Source organism: Diaphorina citri, unplaced genomic scaffold (genome assembly GCF_000475195.1).
Source record: "Diaphorina citri unplaced genomic scaffold, Diaci psyllid genome assembly version 1.1 scaffold822, whole genome shotgun sequence".
Classification (NCBI taxonomy): domain Eukaryota; kingdom Metazoa; phylum Arthropoda; class Insecta; order Hemiptera; family Psyllidae; genus Diaphorina; species Diaphorina citri.
In genome coordinates, this window is record NW_007378254.1 from 72489 (window position 1) to 91854 (window position 19366).

At 39.6% G+C, this 19366-nt stretch overlaps 3 protein-coding genes across 3 annotated transcripts in view; all 3 read right to left on the reverse strand.

Annotated features, from left to right (window-relative positions):
• LOC113465345 (tetratricopeptide repeat protein 28-like) overlaps positions 1-3824 on the reverse strand; it is a 22350-nt gene extending 18526 nt beyond the window's left edge. Inside the window, exons 1-2 of the mRNA XM_026825828.1 lie at positions 3673-3824; positions 1618-1742 (exon numbers count right to left, since the gene is read on the reverse strand). Coding sequence (XP_026681629.1) covers positions 1618-1641 — 24 coding nt within the window. The 5' untranslated portion in view covers positions 1642-1742; positions 3673-3824. The remainder of the gene's footprint in view (positions 1-1617; positions 1743-3672) is intronic.
• LOC113468721 (tetratricopeptide repeat protein 28-like) lies at positions 1737-5551 on the reverse strand. The gene is made up of 4 exons (XM_026825829.1): positions 5480-5551; positions 4955-5060; positions 4242-4414; positions 1737-1742 (listed from the first exon to the last, which is right to left on the reverse strand). The coding sequence occupies exons 1-4, from the start codon at positions 5537-5539 to the stop codon at positions 1737-1739; spliced, it is 345 nt and encodes a 114-aa protein (XP_026681630.1). The 5' UTR covers positions 5540-5551.
• A 5800-nt stretch (positions 5552-11351) lies between these two features.
• LOC103512328 (tetratricopeptide repeat protein 28) lies at positions 11352-18782 on the reverse strand. Its single transcript, XM_026825830.1, has 8 exons — positions 18764-18782; positions 18338-18546; positions 17390-17461; positions 15080-15227; positions 14327-14619; positions 12346-12496; positions 11436-11488; positions 11352-11369 (listed from the first exon to the last, which is right to left on the reverse strand). The coding sequence occupies exons 1-8, from the start codon at positions 18780-18782 to the stop codon at positions 11352-11354; spliced, it is 963 nt and encodes a 320-aa protein (XP_026681631.1).
• Between the last annotated feature and the right edge of the window lie 584 nt (positions 18783-19366).

Sequence of the window (19366 nt, forward strand, 5' to 3'; positions counted from 1 at the left end):
AAACTTATAACGTTTTTTGTTTATTGCAAAACATCCATCCGATGGATACATGCATCTCTATCCAATCTCGAATAGTATGGATGTACAGTCTCATAGAAAAGTCTTATGGATGGATACAATGGATCGATAAAGGTTTATTTATCATTATCCATGGTTTTTTTTTTTATGGTTATTTTTTTTTTTTTTTTTTTTTTTTTTTTTTTTAAAGAGGTTAGATTTAAGTGCCTAGATAAGGAGAAGAGAGAAAAAATAGGGAACGAGACAGACAGATGGAAATGAGGAAAAGGAAGAGAGGAATTTCGCGAGGAAGAGAAATGGAGGTGAAGTGGAAGAGGAGGAAGAATTGTGTACCATGAAGGTCCACGTACCAGTTTGTAAATGGAGCTTGGAGTTTTGGTGTTCACTCAAGTGAATAAAAGAAGTGACGAGCCTTTGGCGTGTTACGGCGATAGCACGTTGCACTAATTCCATGAAGCCAGTCTACTTAGGCCAGCCACTATCAGGTATACCTAACAGGTTCACCTGATAAAGTCCGTCTGTCAGGTGCCCCTGACACCTCATGACCACACACACTCTCAGCTAGACCTGACAGGCGGACCTGATCTGGTTTACCTGTCAGGTCTACCTGATAGTGAGTGGCCGGCCTTAGTTTGGAGGGTATCGCGTCTGCCTTGTGGACGCTAGGTCGCGGGTTCGATTCCCGCCCGAAAAAAAACTCCCGTTGTTACAGTTTCCTTGATCAAACCGCTCCGCTCCAACAAATTCAGTGATTAGTGCAGTGATTTTTGAACCTGTAAGTTCGGGGTTCAAGTCCAAGTCAAGACATAAAAATTGGAGGTAGGTAGTTCTAAAACTTTCCTAAGAGGTAGGTAGTTCTAAAACTTTCCTTATTGTACCTATCTAGGTACCTGGGAATAAGTTTTAGAACTTTTTTTTTACTTCTATATCGGATAAAGAAATGAGAAACACCAATAAAAAATTTCCTTAACGAGAGAAATATTCACATGCGCTGCAAATGCTTTCTATCATACAAATACCTAGACTTTTCTATTAAGAGAGGTAGGTAGTTCTAAAACTTTCCTTATCCCATTTCTTTTCCTCAGAGTTTGATGAATTTTTCATTTAGTTTGTAAGGGTTTGTACGAATCTATAGTTTTGTAGACCGAAAAATTGGACAGCATTGAGCAGAAAAGGACCATCCATAAGGCAATTTCCCTTACTTACCTACTTACTTTCCGTGTCCGGTTATGACTAAATTGTTCCTTTCCAGTGTTGCGACACGAAACGTTGATTGCTTCTTCGTTGACCGATGCTAAGTCATCCACTGTACAGATGATCTCTAGATCTGGGCAGTATGTGTGATGCCTCATCCTAAGTTGCTTTGCAGATAAACTTGTCATCGTCGCTGTATCCCCATCTGACCTTATGGATGGTTCTTTTCTGCTTATTGCTGTCCAAATTATACATCTACCGAGGCATGGCCAAACTTGTGGAAAAGGCATGGCCGAACTTGTAGTTATCAAACTAAAAACATAAACGAAACTCAAATATTAGGCAGACTACGACGCGGCGTTAACCTCGCCTAGTGGTTACCTTCCAATCAATAGTCGTATGTACCTCTGATATATCCCGTTGAGACATGATGTACAATGGAAGACAGACATGTGCAGATGTGTCCACCTAGGAAATTCCTCCCCACAACACTGACGGGGAGAGGAACTTGCAAATAACCGGTTCTACATCTGAAATAAATTAAAATTATTACAGGTTCTATTTAATTAAAATTATTAGAAATGGGGAGTATTGGTACCTATAAGTTAATTAATTTATTTTAATATTTATCAAACAAACAAGATTAATTTTCTTTGGGACTTTTTAAACCAATTGCAACCAGTTGTAAAGCCACTGAAAATTGTAAGAATCAAAATAACTTTTATTTTAATTATTTATGTTCAAAATAAATTTCATTTTTATCTGCTGAAAAAGGGTGGTCTTGCCTACATAGGTACATAGAAGCCCTACTGGTTCCAAGAGAATATTACTTTACAATATCATCAAACATATATGTATTATTATTGAGGACTAGGGTAGGACGTTTAATTAACAATAATGGCCGGAACAATCCAAGTTTAAACTTAATTTAAGTTAAACTATTGGATTAAACAATTGGTTAATAATCAAAACGCCAGCCTTGCTAGCTTGAAAGGCAGCAAGTCTGCCTTGTAAGCGCTAGGTCGCGGGTTCAATTTCCGCCCCGGAGCGAACTTTACCCAGAACAAGTTTTGGTTGTCCTCTTTTCACGCAAAAACGGCTTGGCCGATTTTGATGAAATTTTTTGTGGTTGTTAAGAAGAGTACTCGAGGTGACATAGGCTACTTAAAATTGTCACATTCCATCCTGATTGATTCAAAATGGCGTCGGTTCAAAGTTATGCCTATTATGCTGTACTGTGGGACATATCAGGGAGCGCGTAGCGCGACCTTGTGTGTTTGTGTATGGTGGTGGGTGTGTGTGGTGGATGGGTGTTGTCTGTGTGATGGGTGTGTGTGATGTGTGTGTATGTGTGTGATAGGTGTGTATGTGTGGTGGATGTGTGTGTCTGGTGGGTGTGTGTGTGTGTTGTGTGTGTGTGTGGTGTGTGATGAGTGTGGCACATGTGTGTGGTGGTCCCGTACAAAGGACGGGTCAACCACTAGTAGTATATATACCTAAACAATTTATTAAATCTACAGCTGATATCAGAGTTTCAAGGGTTTTCGGCATTTTTATCACGGACAAATCAATTCAGATCCCGGTACCTATAAGTTAATTTATTTTAATATTTATCAAACAAACAAGATTAATTTTCTTTGGGACTTTTTAAACCAATAGCAACCAGTTGTAAAGCCACTGAAAATTGTAAGAATCAAAATAACTTTTATTTTAATTATTTATGTTCAAAATAAATTTCATTTTTATTCTGAAAGGTACCTAAATTTTAACAAATAAATTGGGTTCTAATTTTAACACCTTTTTTAAAATGTTTTATTTAATGACTGTATTCAAAGGTATTTAACTACCTAGTGAAAAGATTCCCAAACAAAGTCGTACCAAAAAATATAGTGTAAAATTACCCTGAAAACATCATCAATTAATTATTATATTCTGATTCCTGATATAAAACCTTAAAATAAATTAAATTTCCAATGCTGAAATCAAATATTCAACAGGTCTATGGGTGAAATCATATAGTGTAAAATTCCCCTGAAAACATCATCAATTAATTGTTATATTCTGATTCCTGATATAAAACCTTAAAATAAATTAAATTTCCAATGCTGAAATCAAATATTCAACAGGTCTATGGGTGAAATCCATTACCCACCTGTAGCTATACAAAACATTTCTCTGCCAACTTATCCATGCAGGCTGAGATTTCAGAAACTTTAATCTATGGTTCACATACCTCTCTGTGGAATTTCAAATATGTTGCCTCAATTAATTTACCAAGTGAAACCAAAAGTTCCATGTGAATTAGGTTCCCAGGGAACTTTAGCTCGAGTTGAATAGAAAGAAATGTAAAAAATAGGGCGACTACATTGATTTTTACATTATTAAATTTTCTTTTAAACCAAATAGACTTAAAGAAATAGGAAATAAGAAAAGGTGAAAGAGATATTTATATATACTCACTTTTAATTGACTTTGTTGAACTTTCAAGTCCGTAAATCGACATCCAAGGACTTGGAAAATTAAACTCCAATTTATTTCATTTCGTGGAAAGTTCGTGTGGCATTTTATTTAAAAAATACCTTCCTAGTGTTTAACACATAAAATAATTAAAAACTCAAATATAAAACTCGTTAGGGACGTGGGGTTATCCTTTAAAAGCCGAGAGAGAGAACTGCCAGCTAGCAGGCTGGTTAGGGTTAGCTGTTACCCTCCCTGTTTATAGACCCTCAGCCAGGCACTAGTCTACTCTCTGTTTAACGTCCCCTAGCCTGACAAAATGATGGTTTCGATTTGAATACTGTGTTTTTTTTTTTTTTTTTTTTTTTTTTTTTTTTTTTTTTTTTTAGCAATAGGTACCGGAGATAGGTAGGTACCAGGTTTGATTCCGGACAAAGTCGATATTTGTAGGAGTATTTCATAAAGACGGTCACTTTTTTTTCAAGTACCTACCTAGATCATTATTTTCCTTACCTGTGATAGCATCTCAGCCCGGGAACTCAGGCAGTTACTCAGGTTAATAATTTTCTTACCTGTGATAGCATCAGGTAGTTCTCATAGTAAGGCACGGCCTGAGCAAACTCAGCCCGGGAGCTCAAGCAGTTACCCAGGTTGAGCAGAGCGCAGGCCTCGCCTGCCGTGTCTTTGAGTTCGCGCGCTATGTTCAAATGAGCGCGGTAGTGAAATAGCGCCATGTCGTGAGCGCCTGGAAACAAAATATGGATGAGTTTAAAAACAATCAAACAAAATATGGATTAGTTTGAAAACTATCAATCAAAATATGGATTGGTTCGAAAATAATCAAACAAAATATGGATTAGTTTGAAAATAATCAATCAAAATATGGATTAGTTTGAAAACAATCAGATCAAAATATGGATTAATTTGAAAACAAACAATCAAAATATGGATTGGTTTGGTTTGATAACAATCAAGCAAAATGATGATTAGTTTGAAAACAATCAAATCAAAATATGGATTTTTTTTAAAGAGATTTGATAGAGGGAACTGTAACCGCTAAGGTCTTATCGTCTCGAAATCGAAGAGAGAAGGAAGACAGGATAGGAGAAAGCCAGCCGTTCCGAGAACGAACATTATCCGGGCGCGAATCTAACCTACGCACTAGCGCGTACAAGGCACACACGCTACCAACCAAGAGCTAAACTAGGCTGGCAGTTTTAGTTCAAATAGACACAATTTTCCTCCCCGTTTGGATTCGAACCCGCGATCCCTGGCTGAGACTTACCTAAAGCTTGATACGCCACTGCCAGGTTGCCGTGAGTAGATGCTTCTGAGTTCCTGTCCTTGACTTCTTTGGATATCGTCAACTCTTGTTTGTGATACTTGATAGCCTGTTTATCAGAGAAACATAAAGGAATTAAGAGGAAAAATCAAGAGGGGCTGGGGGGAATACAAGAGGGTAGATTGAGATATCCAAATCCGAGGTCAAAACTTCAAACAAGTAACTTTAAAAGGTCGATTTTATTCGCCGTTTTAATAAAGAAAGTTCAAAGAGTGATGACGTCAGAGTTTGAGAAATGCACAGAAACTGATGCGCACAAACACATTCCACTAGTGTTGCTTGCAAGGGAGTATTTCTCGGGACAGTTGATGTGACGTCAGAGTTCAAGATTTTACAGGTATATTTAAATCGATTTATCTCCGGATCTAGAGGTCGTAGAAGAAAAAGAAAAATACCCTAGTTCCTCATTCTTTCTGCTCTTTGACTTTGAAACCTCACCTAAGTCAGCGCAACTGCTCTATGACTCACCTGTTGATAGTAGCCCATGGCCGAGTACGCATTGCCAATGTTCCCGTAGGCCCGGCCCATACCTGCCCTATCCCCCAGTAATACAACAAACAAACATACCAACAGACAGAGAGACAAACAAACAAATAAATGGCAATGACTTACCTGTTGATAGTAGCCCATGGCCGAGTACGCATTGCCAATGTTCCCATAGGCCCGGCCCATACCTGCCCTATCACCTAGGGTCGTGGCTATACTCAGGTGGGCCTGGTGCAACTTGAGGGCCGCGTCGTGGTCTCCTGCCCGGGATTCGAATCCAGCACCTCCAGGTTGAGAGTCAGTGCTCTTGACCACTGGGCACGGAACTCTTACTTACCTAGGAAATATTTCTGGCACTCCAGGGCCGTGTCTAAGTTATTGGAACAGGCCCGGCCTTCGCCCACCTTGTCCCGGGAACTCAGGGCCATGTCTAATTGACGCTCGTGCCAACGCTTGGCCTGTGAGTAGTCCCCGGCACATCTGAGAACATGGAAAACCGTCCTAATTAATGTATCGAATAAAATTACTCCAACACTGCCCACAAGAGGGTAATGTAGAATAGAATAGAATATACCCTGTTTATCCTACTCGAATGGGACTAAAAAGTCCCTTTACCCCAGCACCCAGCAGTCTTAACAAGGTCTCGTGTATTTTATGGGTTTAACAACATAGTGCAATACATATTGTTTACAACAAAAGACCTTGTTTAATTATGAAAAAAATCAGAGTTCAGGCAGAATGGACAATGGATCATAGGAAATCGTCAGTTTTCCCCCCTCTTCTACATTTAAAGTATTTTAAAGTTCCATTTTGCCAGCCTAGTTAGCTTAGTTGGTAGTGCGTCTGCCTTGTAAGCGCTAGGCCGTTCGTTCTCGGAACGGCTGGCTTTCTCCTATCCTGTCTTCCTTCTCTCTTCGATTTCGGGACGATAAGACCTTAGCAGGCTCTGGCTTCCTCGACCTGAAATATAATAACATTAACATTGTATAGTATACGCTCTACCACCCAACTCCTGAGTACATTCTCGTGAAACACGATAGCTTGCGAGAAATTACGACGATAATGATGTGATGAGCCCAGATTACTATAGGCTCTGGCTTCCTCGACCTGAAATATAATAACATTAACATTGTATAGTATACGCTCTACCACCCAACTCCTGAGTACATTCTCGTGAAACACGATAGCTTGCGAGAAATTACGACGATAATGATGTGATGAGCCCAGATTACTATAGGCTCTGGCTTCCTCGACCTGAAATATAATAACATTAACATTGTATAGTATACGCTCTACCACCCAACTCCTGAGTACATTCTCGTGAAACACGATAGCTTGCGAGAAATTACGACGATAATGATGTGATGAGCCCAGGTTACTATAGGCCCTGGCTTCCTCGACCTGTCTCACATTTATTATTACCTTGTTGTCAAGTCTCACATTATTATTACCTTGTTGCCAAGTCGTCTGGCAAGTCTCAGGTGTTGCGTGTGGCAGTCTACAGCACTCTCAAATTCTCCCATGGCCAGTTAGAACAGGCCCGGCCTTCGCCCACCTTGTCCCGGGAACTCAGAGCCATGTCTAATTGACGCTCGTGCCAACGCTTCGCCTGTGAGTAGTCCCCAGCACATCTGAGAACATGGAAAACCGTCCTAATTAATGTATCGAATAAAATTACTCCAAAACTGCCCACAAGAGGGTAATGTAGAATAGAATATACCCTGTTTATCCTACTCGAATGGGACTAAAAAGTCCCTTTACCTCAGCAGTCTAAACAAGGTCTCGCGTATTTTATGGGTTTAACAACATAGTACAATACATAATGTTTACAACAAAAGACCTTGTTTAAGTATGAAAAAATCAGAGTTCAGGCAGAATGGACAATGGATCATAGAAAGTCGTCAGTTTTCCCCCCTCTTCTACATTTAAAGTATTTTAAAGTTCCATTTTGCCAGCCTAGTTAGCTTAGTTGGTAGTCCGTCTGCCTTGTAAGCGCTAGGCCGCGGGTTCGATTCCCGCCCGGGCCGGATTTTATCCTGATGGTATAATGTTCGTTCTCGGAACGGCTGGCTTTCTCCTATCAACTCCGGAGTTTGGGTGAACCATTGGTTTTCAAACTCGCGAGTCAACCGAGGATGTTAGAAACCGGCCCTAAGTCACGCATACATTTATTGGCCTTGCTCGGCGTAGCCTAACATAGGTGACGCTAAAACCGGTCTTGAATTATCGACTGAAGTGTTATCTAAAACTTTCTCGCTTTGAGTTCATAGGTCGTCGCGACAAATTTCAAGATCAGGGCTCATTTGTGTGCGAAAATGTGAAAAAAATCCCCCCAAAACCAGTTCTTTTGGTTTTTTGGCTTTATGGTTCTCTGGACAAAATTTGCACCACCACTTTCGTGTTCCTGGTAAAAAGACCTTTAATTTTGGATAAGTCCTTCTATGGGGCCAGACAGACAGACACCGAAGCGAATACAATAGCCCGTCCTTTATACCTTTTTTTATTACTATCGTAATAATGAAGGAAGGACGGGCTAAAAAGAATCAAGAAGGTAATGGCAGAGAGGTATCTTTACAATGGAGAAAACTCCCCGAAAAATAATGGGAAAAAGGAATGGATATGAGAGTGGTGAGGGGATACGAGCGTAGATAGGTAGGTAATATTGTACAGTAGGCAGAAGCGTACACGCACTGTGGAAAATGTAGAAGGCATATTAAAATTTTCATTTACTCTTGGATAGGGCTTCGCATTTTTTGGAAAACCGCCATAGAATGAATGGCTAAGAAACAGACCGAACTAAACGCATAATTTTGAGATTTTTACATCGATGGAAAGAACAGCTCTCTGTTTTTGGTACACCAAGTCAATTTTTACGGGTATACGAGTCAAGTGACACAAATAACAATAAATGAATATGTCCAAAGGGCAAAACACAAAAATGATACATTTTTTAGTTCCCTCAGTGTGAACCGACGCTACGTACCACCACAGGTTTACTCAGTCCCCTTTTTGTTATGCTGTGGTGAGCACCTATGCGGCTAAACATAAGAAGGGGACAAGTAATAAAGGCAACAGGTCAATATAAGGCACTAAATAATAAATAAATATAATTATGTAAACAAGTATTTAGTTTGAATGATATTAATATACAAAATGTACACGAATAGTTAACGAATTAGAAATAAATAATAAATTAAAAATAAATAAATCAATAAAAGGCAGTTTTGTAACAAAATAAAAATGTTTTTTAAGTAAGAGTATTAAAATATATAAACAAACATGTGATAATAATACTTTGTTTTAACTAAGGAATTAAGTAATTTATTAAATAATAACTAATCATTTTGTTGTCTGAAGAAATGATTCATTTTGAACAACTCAAAACATTTACTTTAAATCAGGTACATTTTGTTCGAAATGAATACACCAGAAGCTTTTCCATTTAGGGAGAAAGATATAAATTCTACCTATAGAAATGAATGCAACTATCTTGAGACAACAAAATTTTCAAGAGTAAAATTGCAAGTGAAGAAATCACAATCTGTTGTGTAGGAATTCAGGGGAATATTTGCCAAGTAAATGGAATGATTTTGGGAAAAAAGGGTAATTATAGGAATTTAGTTATGGTCTGTAGTCTGTATAGTCTGAAATTTCCCGCGCTAAAGAAATAGCAAGGGTTGAGTGCGAAGGGCGTCCACTCGTAAAATTTGTTGCCAAAACTAAATGTTAGCCCAAAGCAATCACCCTAGTTAGGGCTGATTGAGAGGCTGACGAAAAACGCCGACCCCGTCTATTCAACGAAAGATTAATACCTACACATCTGGCTAGGGGAAGTCAAACAGGGAGTAGACTAGTGTCTAGCTGGCTGGGGGACGTTAAACAGGGAGTATACCCGTCTGAATTTCCCTTGCTAAAGAAATAGCAAGGGTTGAGTGCGAAGGGCGTCCACTCGTAAAATTTGTTGCCAAAACTAAATGTTAGCCCAAAGCAATCACCCGAGAGCTCCATACGAAGCGGCCTCCAGGCTTCTATCCCGGCCTTGTCGGGCCCAGGCGAGTTGTCTCTGGTACATTTTGATGGCCTCGTCTGAATCACCGAGTTTAATAAGCACGTCTCCTATGTTGCCCAGAGCGCGGAACTTGCCCGGTAGATTCTTGATCATATGGGCGATAGCTAGAAAAGATGGATTAAAATAGAAATAATAGACCCTCCTGTTTATACTGCAAGAATGAGACTAAAGCCTTCTGTGCATGTAGAGACAAAAAATCTACAAGCCTTCTAACTTTCTACAATATCGATATCAACTCTTACTTACTTAAATAATAATATGTAATAATAATAATAATAATAATAATAATAAATGGTTTATTAATAAAGTCTACTTATATTACAATATATATAGAAAAATCGCAAGAAATTAAATAATAATAATAAAATGTACCTTGGGACCACTTTTGCATTAGGTACTTCAAGGTACATTCTTTTACATCCATGCCTATCCAAGAACGGAAAAGTTCGACCAGAAAATGTCCACCTTGTTGTTGTTGTTGTTGTAGTGGCTTTAGCTTGCGCTGAATGATGGTGGCAGGGTATGGAAAAGACATCTTTTTGTATCTGCCATACACCGGGGTGATGGTCTCTAGCCATGTTTAATTGGGTCGTCCTGAACCGCAGTCAACCATCGTGAGGACTTGTGCTTAGGTATTCTTTAAAAGCAGAGAAAACCCTTTGAAACTGCCAGCTAGCTAGGCTGGTTAGGGTTAGCTGTTCTCTTTCCTGTTCATAGTCCTACAGCCAGACGCTAGTCTACTCTCTGTTTAACATCCCCTAGCCAGACAAACTTTGTCCTAATAGACCACGTTAATTTGGAAGTTTGACTTATGGCCGTGGCCATAAAGTGAGTTCAAACTCGGTTTAACTTTATCTCTCGGATTAAGCAATCTGTTTTATCTCGCTGGGGGACTTTAACAGGGAGTATACCAGCCTGAATTTCCCTTGCTAAAGAGATAGCAAAGGTTGAATGCGAAGGGCATGGTAAAATTTGCAGCCAGAACCAAATGTCAGCCCAAAGCAATCACCCTAGTTAGGGCTGATTGAGAGGCTGACGAAAAACGCCGACCCCGTCTGTACACGGGAAAATTGCCCGGAATTCGAACCCAGCACCTCCGGGTTGAGAGTCAGTGCTCTTGACCACTGGGCACGGAACTCTTACTTACCTAGGAAATATTTCTGGCACTCCAGGGCCGTGTCTAAGTTAATCTTGCATTTCTTGGCGAACAGTCAGCTCCTGAGGAAGAACACAAGGTTAGACGCGTGTGGTCTGTGTTGTAGCATGTCCTAGAGACTGATTTCGAAAGGAGGAGGAGGAGAAGAAGGAGAAGGAGAAGAAGAAACAGAAGAAGGAGAAGGAGGAGGAGGATTATAAAGAACTTGTCCCAGCCTAGTTAACTTGGAAGTTTTTTTTTTCCCTGTTCAATTACCTGCGTATGAAATCCTAGCGCCTTATCATAGCACCTGAGCATTCTGTTGGTGAGGCCGAGAGCTCCATGGAATATGTAAAATTATGTAAGGAATGGTTAGTCACATGAAATTATGAAAGGATTTGGAAGAAGAGACCAAAAGAATTTTCTTTACAAAACATTCACAAGAAAGTACAGAATTCTCAAAGCATGGGATGCTAAAAATATTATATGAGTAAAATAAGGCACTAATTAGAATTTTGAAGTCTAAAAGAAGTTAAAGGTAGTAAATATTTACCTTTACAGACTTAATGACATTAAAAACCAATAGTACATATGTACCAATAACAAAATGGTTACCTTCCACTGCAGAGTGTATTGTTTTGTCCAATGATTCAGACCATAACAGTGGTCTGTGAGTAGATAATGACATTAAAAATCAATAGTACATAATTATGTACCAATAACAAAATGGTTACCTTCCACTGCAGAGTGTATTGTTTTGTCCAATGATTCAGACCATAACAGTGGTCTGTGAGTAGAGATACTTGTTTTATAGACATTATAAAAAACCTAATAATAAAAAACAGACATGGATGAAATACCTATGTTAACAGATAATAAGGACGAAAAAAGTTACAGTGCTTTTCATTGAGTAAACTAAACTCAAGTAAACTACTTATTGGGTTTATGTTGTAAAACATATGTCGAAAATGCATAAGTGTCAAAAAATAACTAATATATTGAAATCCGAGCAAAACAGTTAGTGAGGTAATAAATAGAAAACGTGCTTTAAAAATCAAACAACACTTAATACTGAATGTAAACTGTTAACATGGGGTTTAAATCACACTAAATTTTCTCTCTCTATTGTCTTTTATAGAATTATAAAATGTAAAATACTGTTTTATATTTAAACTTTAGGTTTAGGTAAAGCGTCTTGTTTCTTTGTCCAGGTTTCAACTACACGTTTGATGTTTTTATGCAAAGCTGGAAAAGATAGTTTTACATTATGAAACTACTTATTGTGTTAATACTACTCGGCTATACTGTCACAGAGACTACTCAAAAGGACATGTAAATATTAACAAAAAGCTCTAGTTATTTAATCCTAGAACTCTAATCTCACCACATTTTTCCCCTACCGAATTAGGGTGCCCATTTGAACAGGAACGCTGGGAGAAGAGGGGTGTATAACTCTCCAACTTTTATGGGATGTGTCCAAAAAAATCCACGAGTGTATTGAGTTGAAGTAGCGTCGCTTTTTCTTATCTAAAGTGGCTGTCGGACGTTCGAAAAACTTACCTATTGTCTTCTTCTTCGCCTTTTCCCGTGTACTGATGGGGTCAGAGGCAAGAGAAACATACCTTTTGTACGGGAAAAACTTACGGTGCGGAACTGGCCTTACGCTGAGGCCTACGAGGGCGGAATGTCCTTGGATTGGACCCCAGATTGACACCTGATTAATGCCAATATACGTATAATCTCCGACTTGGTAACTCTTGACACAAGAAACGTGTCCAGCAACCTTTGAAATAATCTTACCACAGAGAGTTTTCAGCTAATCCAGAGTTTAAGAAACACTGGCCTCTGTAAATCAAATGGGTGACGTAAAAGAAAACCCTTGACACTGTGTTGACTCTCAGTGGTAAGATCAGCTAGAAATGGGCTTAAGTGGGCTGCACAGACCAACTCCAAAATCGCCCATTTGAATGCTTCATATTACCCAACTCAGTGGGAATTGAACCCAGGTTTCTCGGGTTCAAAGCGAAAGCTATGACCACTGAACAATGGGATCATAAATATTCCCAAAATTATAGGTAGGAATTAGGGTACAAAAGATATAATGCAAACTTAGCCTCATTTGACCGAGATCAAACGTCAACTTTTTCTGGAATGAGGTAAATACCACAAAATGCACGGGAAAAATATTATCCTGGACATGAAAAAATGTTGGTCCAAGAACGAGGAGTGTAGCAAAACAAGTTGGCCGTGATAAAAGAAAAGTGACTGGAAAATATCTTGATGTACATTATCGGTGATGGAAATTCAAGTACTTGGAGTTCACACATTTTAAAACTTTCTCGTGTGGCGAGGAGAAAGTCAATAGTCTAAAATTATTTTGGATACACTTGAGATATTTTCACAATTCAAGAAACTTTAACTGGAACTGAGTTCATTACTTGGTCAACATTGGCCCTTAGTAATGACCACTGGCTCTGCAATAATAATGTTATCCTTATCTACAATTTCAACATTGTCAAGAAGGTGAACACCAGCAACCAACGATCTTTCCAGATCTAAAAGGTGTTTACTTTATTTATCCGCTTTGAAAATTAACACAGAGCGAGAAGAGCAATGAGGACTGAATGCCAAAAACACTGTGAGTAAAACAATTCAGTAAAAACAAAACAAATGTGAAATGTGACTGTTTTATAAGAAACACCATTTGGTGACAAGCTCTTGATAAAATGACATGATTTTTAAATTAAATTTAGCAACTTGTCTTCAAATAACAAACGTTTATTGTTCTCTTGTTTAGAGAAGTGAATTATTAAATTCAATCTTACTTCTTGCTCACTATGCAATATGAATAACCAATTTCCCTGGAACTTCCTTTTCACTTTTCTCTTCCTTAACCCTTTACGGTACCTACCTATACTCCTTCTTCTTTATAAGGAAAAGTTAGGTGTCATAGTTAGGTATCAAGGTCAGTAACAGTTAGGTAGATATTTAAGGGGGTATCTGAGTCAGGTCATCTCATGGCAAGCACAGTGCAAAATTATCTCGGTCAGTAAGATATTATATTGAAATGATAAAAGGACATGTAAATATTAACAAAAAGCTCTAGTTATTTAATCCTAGAACTCTAATCTCACCACAATTTTTCCCCTAGAATTAGGGTTACAATTTTAACCTTTTTAACACGACAATTTTTCATTTTGATATATCTTTTTCACCTTTTTCTTCGCCTTTTCCCGTGTACAGACGGGGTCGGCGTTTTTCGTCAGCCTCTCAAACAGCTCTAATAGCTAGGGTGATTGTTTTGGGCTGACATTTGGTTTTGGTTACAAATTTTACAAATTGAGAAACTTCCAACACCATGAGATTAGTAGGTACCATCCCTATCTCACGGACACGGAATGCTAAGTAAAGTAAGTAGGTAAAGGGAATTTTCGGATATTTGTCATTCGAAAATGTCCTTTTGGAGGACTTCTTAATAATAGAAAGCTGTGTTAAGGAATTGTATGATTCACCACAAATTCCTGACGGTTCTGTCCATTTTACGACAAAGGCTAATTGGAGTCTTTACCCGATCGACACTTTGGGAAAACCCTGTAGGAGTTTTTTTCTGAGTTTTACAGCTTACTGACTCTGTAGTAGGAAAGGAATTTATAAGTGTGCTAAGCATACTTAAATGCTTACTTACTTTATCAAGTGAGTTGAGTGCCCAATAAGCAGAGGATAGGGCAGAAAATACACTACCCCTGAGTTTCAAACTGCACGTCCCTATTTTAAGGGCGGCCTCGAGTACTTGTACGGCGCAGGTGTAGTTGCCAGCCCCTGCACCTAGGAGCTCTTGGCCCACCACGGAGATGAGAACGAATGGGGACCGCTCTAGATTCATTGCCTCTAGCTGTTGGAAGGTGGGCTCCAAGGTACCTGAAAATGGATATAGAGGTTAGAAATGTTAAGCCAATCACTCACTATCAGGTAAACCTGACAGGTACAGCTAAAGAGGTCCGCCTGTCAGGTCTACCTGATACCTGATGAGAACACATACTCACAGGCGGACCTGATCAGGTGTGACTATCAGATCTGCCTGACAGAAATGTTAGAATATACCTTTGTTTTGCAGAGGTTTGATAGAGGGAACTATCGTCCCGATGGAGGTCTTATCGTCCCGAAATTGAAGAGAGAATGCGTGGATAGGAGAAAACTAGCCGATCCGACAACCCCGTAAGCGGGAATCAAACCCCGCGACCTAGCGCTTACAAGACCGAAACGCTACTTCTTCTTCTTCATTCGCACTGCCTTTGTCCCGAATTCATTTGGCGTCGGCTACTGGCTGGGAACAAGGCAGAGCACTACCCTCCAAGTAAAGTTGGCTTTCTAGACTTACTTCTGAGGGGGGATTTCATGGATGCCTCTATGAGCCCGGAGAGTAGTTGTGCAGACTTGGGATCCACTGCCAGACCAGAACTGAATGCTGCCAATGCCTCCCCGTATTTGCCCAAACATTGTAGAGCCACGCCCTGTCGATAGTACGCCTGAGGGAGGAAAAATAATATTAATGCTTTAATTACTTCGTTCGATCCCAGCCGAGGTATGGAATTTTATCCTCATTTATTTGAGAATTTGGCCACATAATAATGGAGCTCTAAGGGTTAGGTGGTAGAGAACGCCTAAGGCGTTAACCTCGCCTAGTGGTTGCCTTCCACTCAAGAGTCTATTATTATTATTATTCGCCCTTGAGAAGGAAACAGAACAGAAGAAACGAGAAAGAATAGAAAGAGAAGAGTGGTAAGTCCCCTCAACTTTAAAGAGAAGAGAAAAAGACGAGCATTGAAGACAGGCGGACATAAATAAATTACGATTTAGATTTGAGTTCCTGCTTGAAACCTTACCAAATGATGTTAACATAGAAGCCCTACTGGTTCCAAGAGAATATTACTTTACAATATCATCAAACATATATTACTATTGAGGACTAGGGTAGGACGTTCAATTAACAATAATGGCCGGAACAATCCAAGTTTAAACTTAATTCAAGTTAAACTATTGGATTAAACAATTGGTTAATAATCAAAACGCCAGCCTTGTTAGCTTGAAAGACAGCAAATCTGCCTTGTAAGCGCTAGGTCGCGGGTTCAATTTCCGCCCCGGAGCGAACTTTACTCAGAACAAGTTTGTTCTCAAAAAGGCTGATTTTCTCTTGTTCTGTACTCATCTGAATTTCCGCAAAGTAAATAACAAAGATTTGTTATTTACTTTAAACCTTTTAACCAATCAAATTAATTATGGTGGATTTCACCAACGACTTAATGAAAGATTTAAAATTAACTAATGGGCGAATTTTACCTCGTCAGGACAATCAAGTAGCGACTGGTAGCGGCATTACTAGGATAGAAAGACAATGGGAATTGATTTCAAAGGAAGCACTATGTGACTAAGTTAAGAAAAGGCTCTGCTTTATGTAGGTACCATAAATAATAAAATATGCATAGTACCTTGTTCAGCTTAGTTGGTAGTGCGTCTACTTTGTAAGCGCTAGGCCACGGGTTCGATTCCCGCCCGGGGCGGATTTTATCGAGGTGCCTTTGACCTGTAGGAGTGAGGGATAAGAGATTAGACTAGAATATATATCAGTGTGATTTCTCAATTATTTAGCCTTAAGTAATTGTAAGTAAAAAACATGGTATCTTTAAGGCTAAATAATTGAGAAATCACACTGATTGATCTCAGGTACCATAAGCGTTGTACAAAACAATACAGAATATATATGTTTTATTTGCACGTAGTAATACATGATAGTACATGGTATGATTAGTATGTGACTAGTCCCATGACGCGTTGCGCGTAATCTAGGTGATTTGTCTTACGAAAAATTCGGTAGCCTGTATCGGGCGACTGCTGAGTATTATTCTACAGCGCGACACGACGTTATAAGGGTGCGTATACATCTCGGCGATGCGCCATGGCAGATTTGGTGTTCAGAGTCACTAAGCATTATAATTTTAAACGAACAGAGTTGACACCGTTCTGCCAAAGATAAACTTTGAAAATTTCCATGTACCTATCTTAGGCTGATTGAAGGTAGAGCTAGTGGTAAGCAGTACAACTTGCCTTGATGGCGTAGTGGTCAAAAACGCTCGCCTGGTAAACAGGAAGGCGTGGGTTCGATCCCAGCCGAGGCATGGAATTTTATTGTCATTTATTTGAGAATCTCTGCCAAAGATAAACTTTGGAAATTTCCATGTATCTTAGGCTGGTTGAAGGTAGAGCTAGTGGTAAGCGGTGCAACTTGCCTTGATGGCGTTGTGGTCAAAAACGCTCGCCTGGTAAACAGGAAGGCGTGGGTTCGATCCCAGCCGAGGCATGGAATTTTATTGTCATTTATTTGAGAATTTGACCAAATAATAGTTCTAGGGGTTAGGTGGTAGAGAACGACTACGACACGGCGTTCACCTCGCCTAGTGGTTACCTTCCAATCAATAGTCATAATATGTACCTCTGATATATCCCGTTGAGACATGATGTGCAATGGAAGACAGACATGTGCAGATGTGTCCACCTAGGAAATTCCTCCCCACAACACTGACGGGGAGAGGAACTTGCAAATAACCGGTTCTACATCTGAAATAAATTAAAATTATTACAGGTTCTATTTAATTAAAATTATTAGAAATGGGGAGTATTGGTACCTATATACGATAGCTTGCGAGAAATTACGACGATAATGATGTGATGAGCCCAGATTACTATAGGCTCTGGCTTCCTCGACCTGAAATATAATAACATTAACATTGTATAGTATACGCTCTACCACCCAACTCCCGAGTACATTCTCGTGAAACACGATAGCTTGCGAGAAATTACGACGATAATGATGTGATGAGCCCAGGTTACTATAGGCCCTGGCTTCCTCGACCTGAAATATAATAACATTGTATAGTATACGCTCTACCACCCAACTCCTGAGTACATTCTCGTGAAACACGATAGCTTGCGAGAAATTACGACGATAATGATGTGATGAGCCCAGGTTACTATAGGCCCTGGCTTCCTCGACCTGTCTCACATTTATTATTACCTTGTTGTCAAGTCTAAGTCTCACATTATTATTATTACCTTGTTGCCAAGTCGTCTGGCAAGTCTCAGGTGTTGCGTGTGGCAGTCTACAGCACTCTCAAATTCTCCCATGGCCAAATACACCACTCCGACGTTGCCAAGTGTTACATTTATTATTATTACCTTGTTCAGCACTCTCAAATTCCCCCATGGCCAAATTCACCACTTCGACGTTGCTCTATGTTATCGAGGCAGTGTGGACGGTTCATTCGACATCGATCGACAACCGGTCGACTATGTGTGGACACAACTTTAAAAACTTATTACAGTCGACCCTGTCTAAGTGGGAATCCAAGGGACTGACAATTTTTTCCCGACGTTGCCAATTGTTACATTTATTATTATTATTACCTTGTTGCCAAGTCGTCTGGCAAGTCTCAGGTGTTGTGTGTGACAGTCCACGGCGCTCTCAAATTCCCCCATGGCCAAGTACACCACTCCGACGTTGCCAATTTCTCGCGCCTCCTGCAGTTTGTCCCCCATTTGTTTGACTATCGACGTTGCCAAGTGTTACATTTATTATTATTACCTTGTTGCCAAGTCGTCTGGCAAGTCTCAGGTGTTGTGTGTGACAGTCCACGGCACTCTCAAATTCCCCCATGGCCAAGTACACCACTCCGACGTTGCCAATTTCTCGCGCCTCCTGCAGTTTGTCCCCCATTTGTTTGACTAGCTGGACGCACTGCTTGTGAGAGGCGAGGGCGTTGGGGTAATCCCCCACCGCGGTGTAGACGTGCCCTGGGGGGAGAGAAACATGGGATGGTTATTCAACGAACGATTAATACAACTCGTTAGTTAAAAATATTAAAATGAAAAATGTAAAAAAGTTCAAAAAACAAAATGATAAGTTCCCCGTTCCCAGCTATAAGACTGGTTCACTGTACTCAATGGTGATTGGTATAGAATCGGTTCTCGCTAGTTCACCCATTTCACCACCAGAGCGCAGCAGTCGCACCGCATTCCAACCTCGCCATTTTGGAATGTGGGAACCGGGGTATCGAAGAAATTGCCCGGAAGGCAAAAATTTTGAAAATGAAATAATTTACAACCTTGGGTTCTTTACTTCTTTACGATCAGTGCTGGAGATTTTTTTATTCATTTCTTTTTGAAAACCGGTTTTGAGTGAATGTTCCGCGATGCAGTTTCGCCAAAACAATAGGTAAACTTGAAAGTAGGTAAATACATACGTAACTCGGGATTCTTTTACATTAGGTACTTTTTTATTTTACCGAGAATCCGAGATATAGGTAGGTACCTACTAAGAGACGGTGTGATTCTTTTACTATAGGTACTTTTATTTTTCTGAGAACCTGAGCAATTTACCTTAGAGACGAGACGGTGTGAAATTCGCAAAAACAATAGAAAGATTACCTAGTTTACCTATTTAAAATACATGACAAATGGACGTAAATATACTCAAGGAAGTATTTTTCTATAATTTCTAGTGAGTCGTGAGTCTCTCATCCGATGTCAAATAAATAATACAACTGTTAAGGTGTGTCCACATATAGTCGACCGTCCACACATAGCGACAACATAGCAGGATAAACAAGGAATA

Coding starts and splice junctions, on each gene's coding strand:
- LOC113468721 (XM_026825829.1), bottom strand. CDS start 5,539: ATGGGCCGGGCCTACGGGAACATTGGCAATGCGTACTCGGCCATGGGC. Junction 5,061..5,479: donor CCATGGGCTACTATCAACAG/GTGAGTCATAGA, acceptor TCTGATAAACAG/GCTATCAAGTATCACAAACA. Junction 4,415..4,954: donor AGTGGCGTATCAAGCTTTAG/GTAAGTCTCAGC, acceptor TTTTGTTTCCAG/GCGCTCACGACATGGCGCTA.
- LOC103512328 (XM_026825830.1), bottom strand. Junction 15,228..17,389: donor GTAATTTCTCGCAAGCTATC/GTATATAGGTAC, acceptor TTCCTCCCTCAG/GCGTACTATCGACAGGGCGT. Junction 14,620..15,079: donor CATGAAATCCCCCCTCAGAA/GTAAGTCTAGAA, acceptor ATCCATTTTCAG/GTACCTTGGAGCCCACCTTC.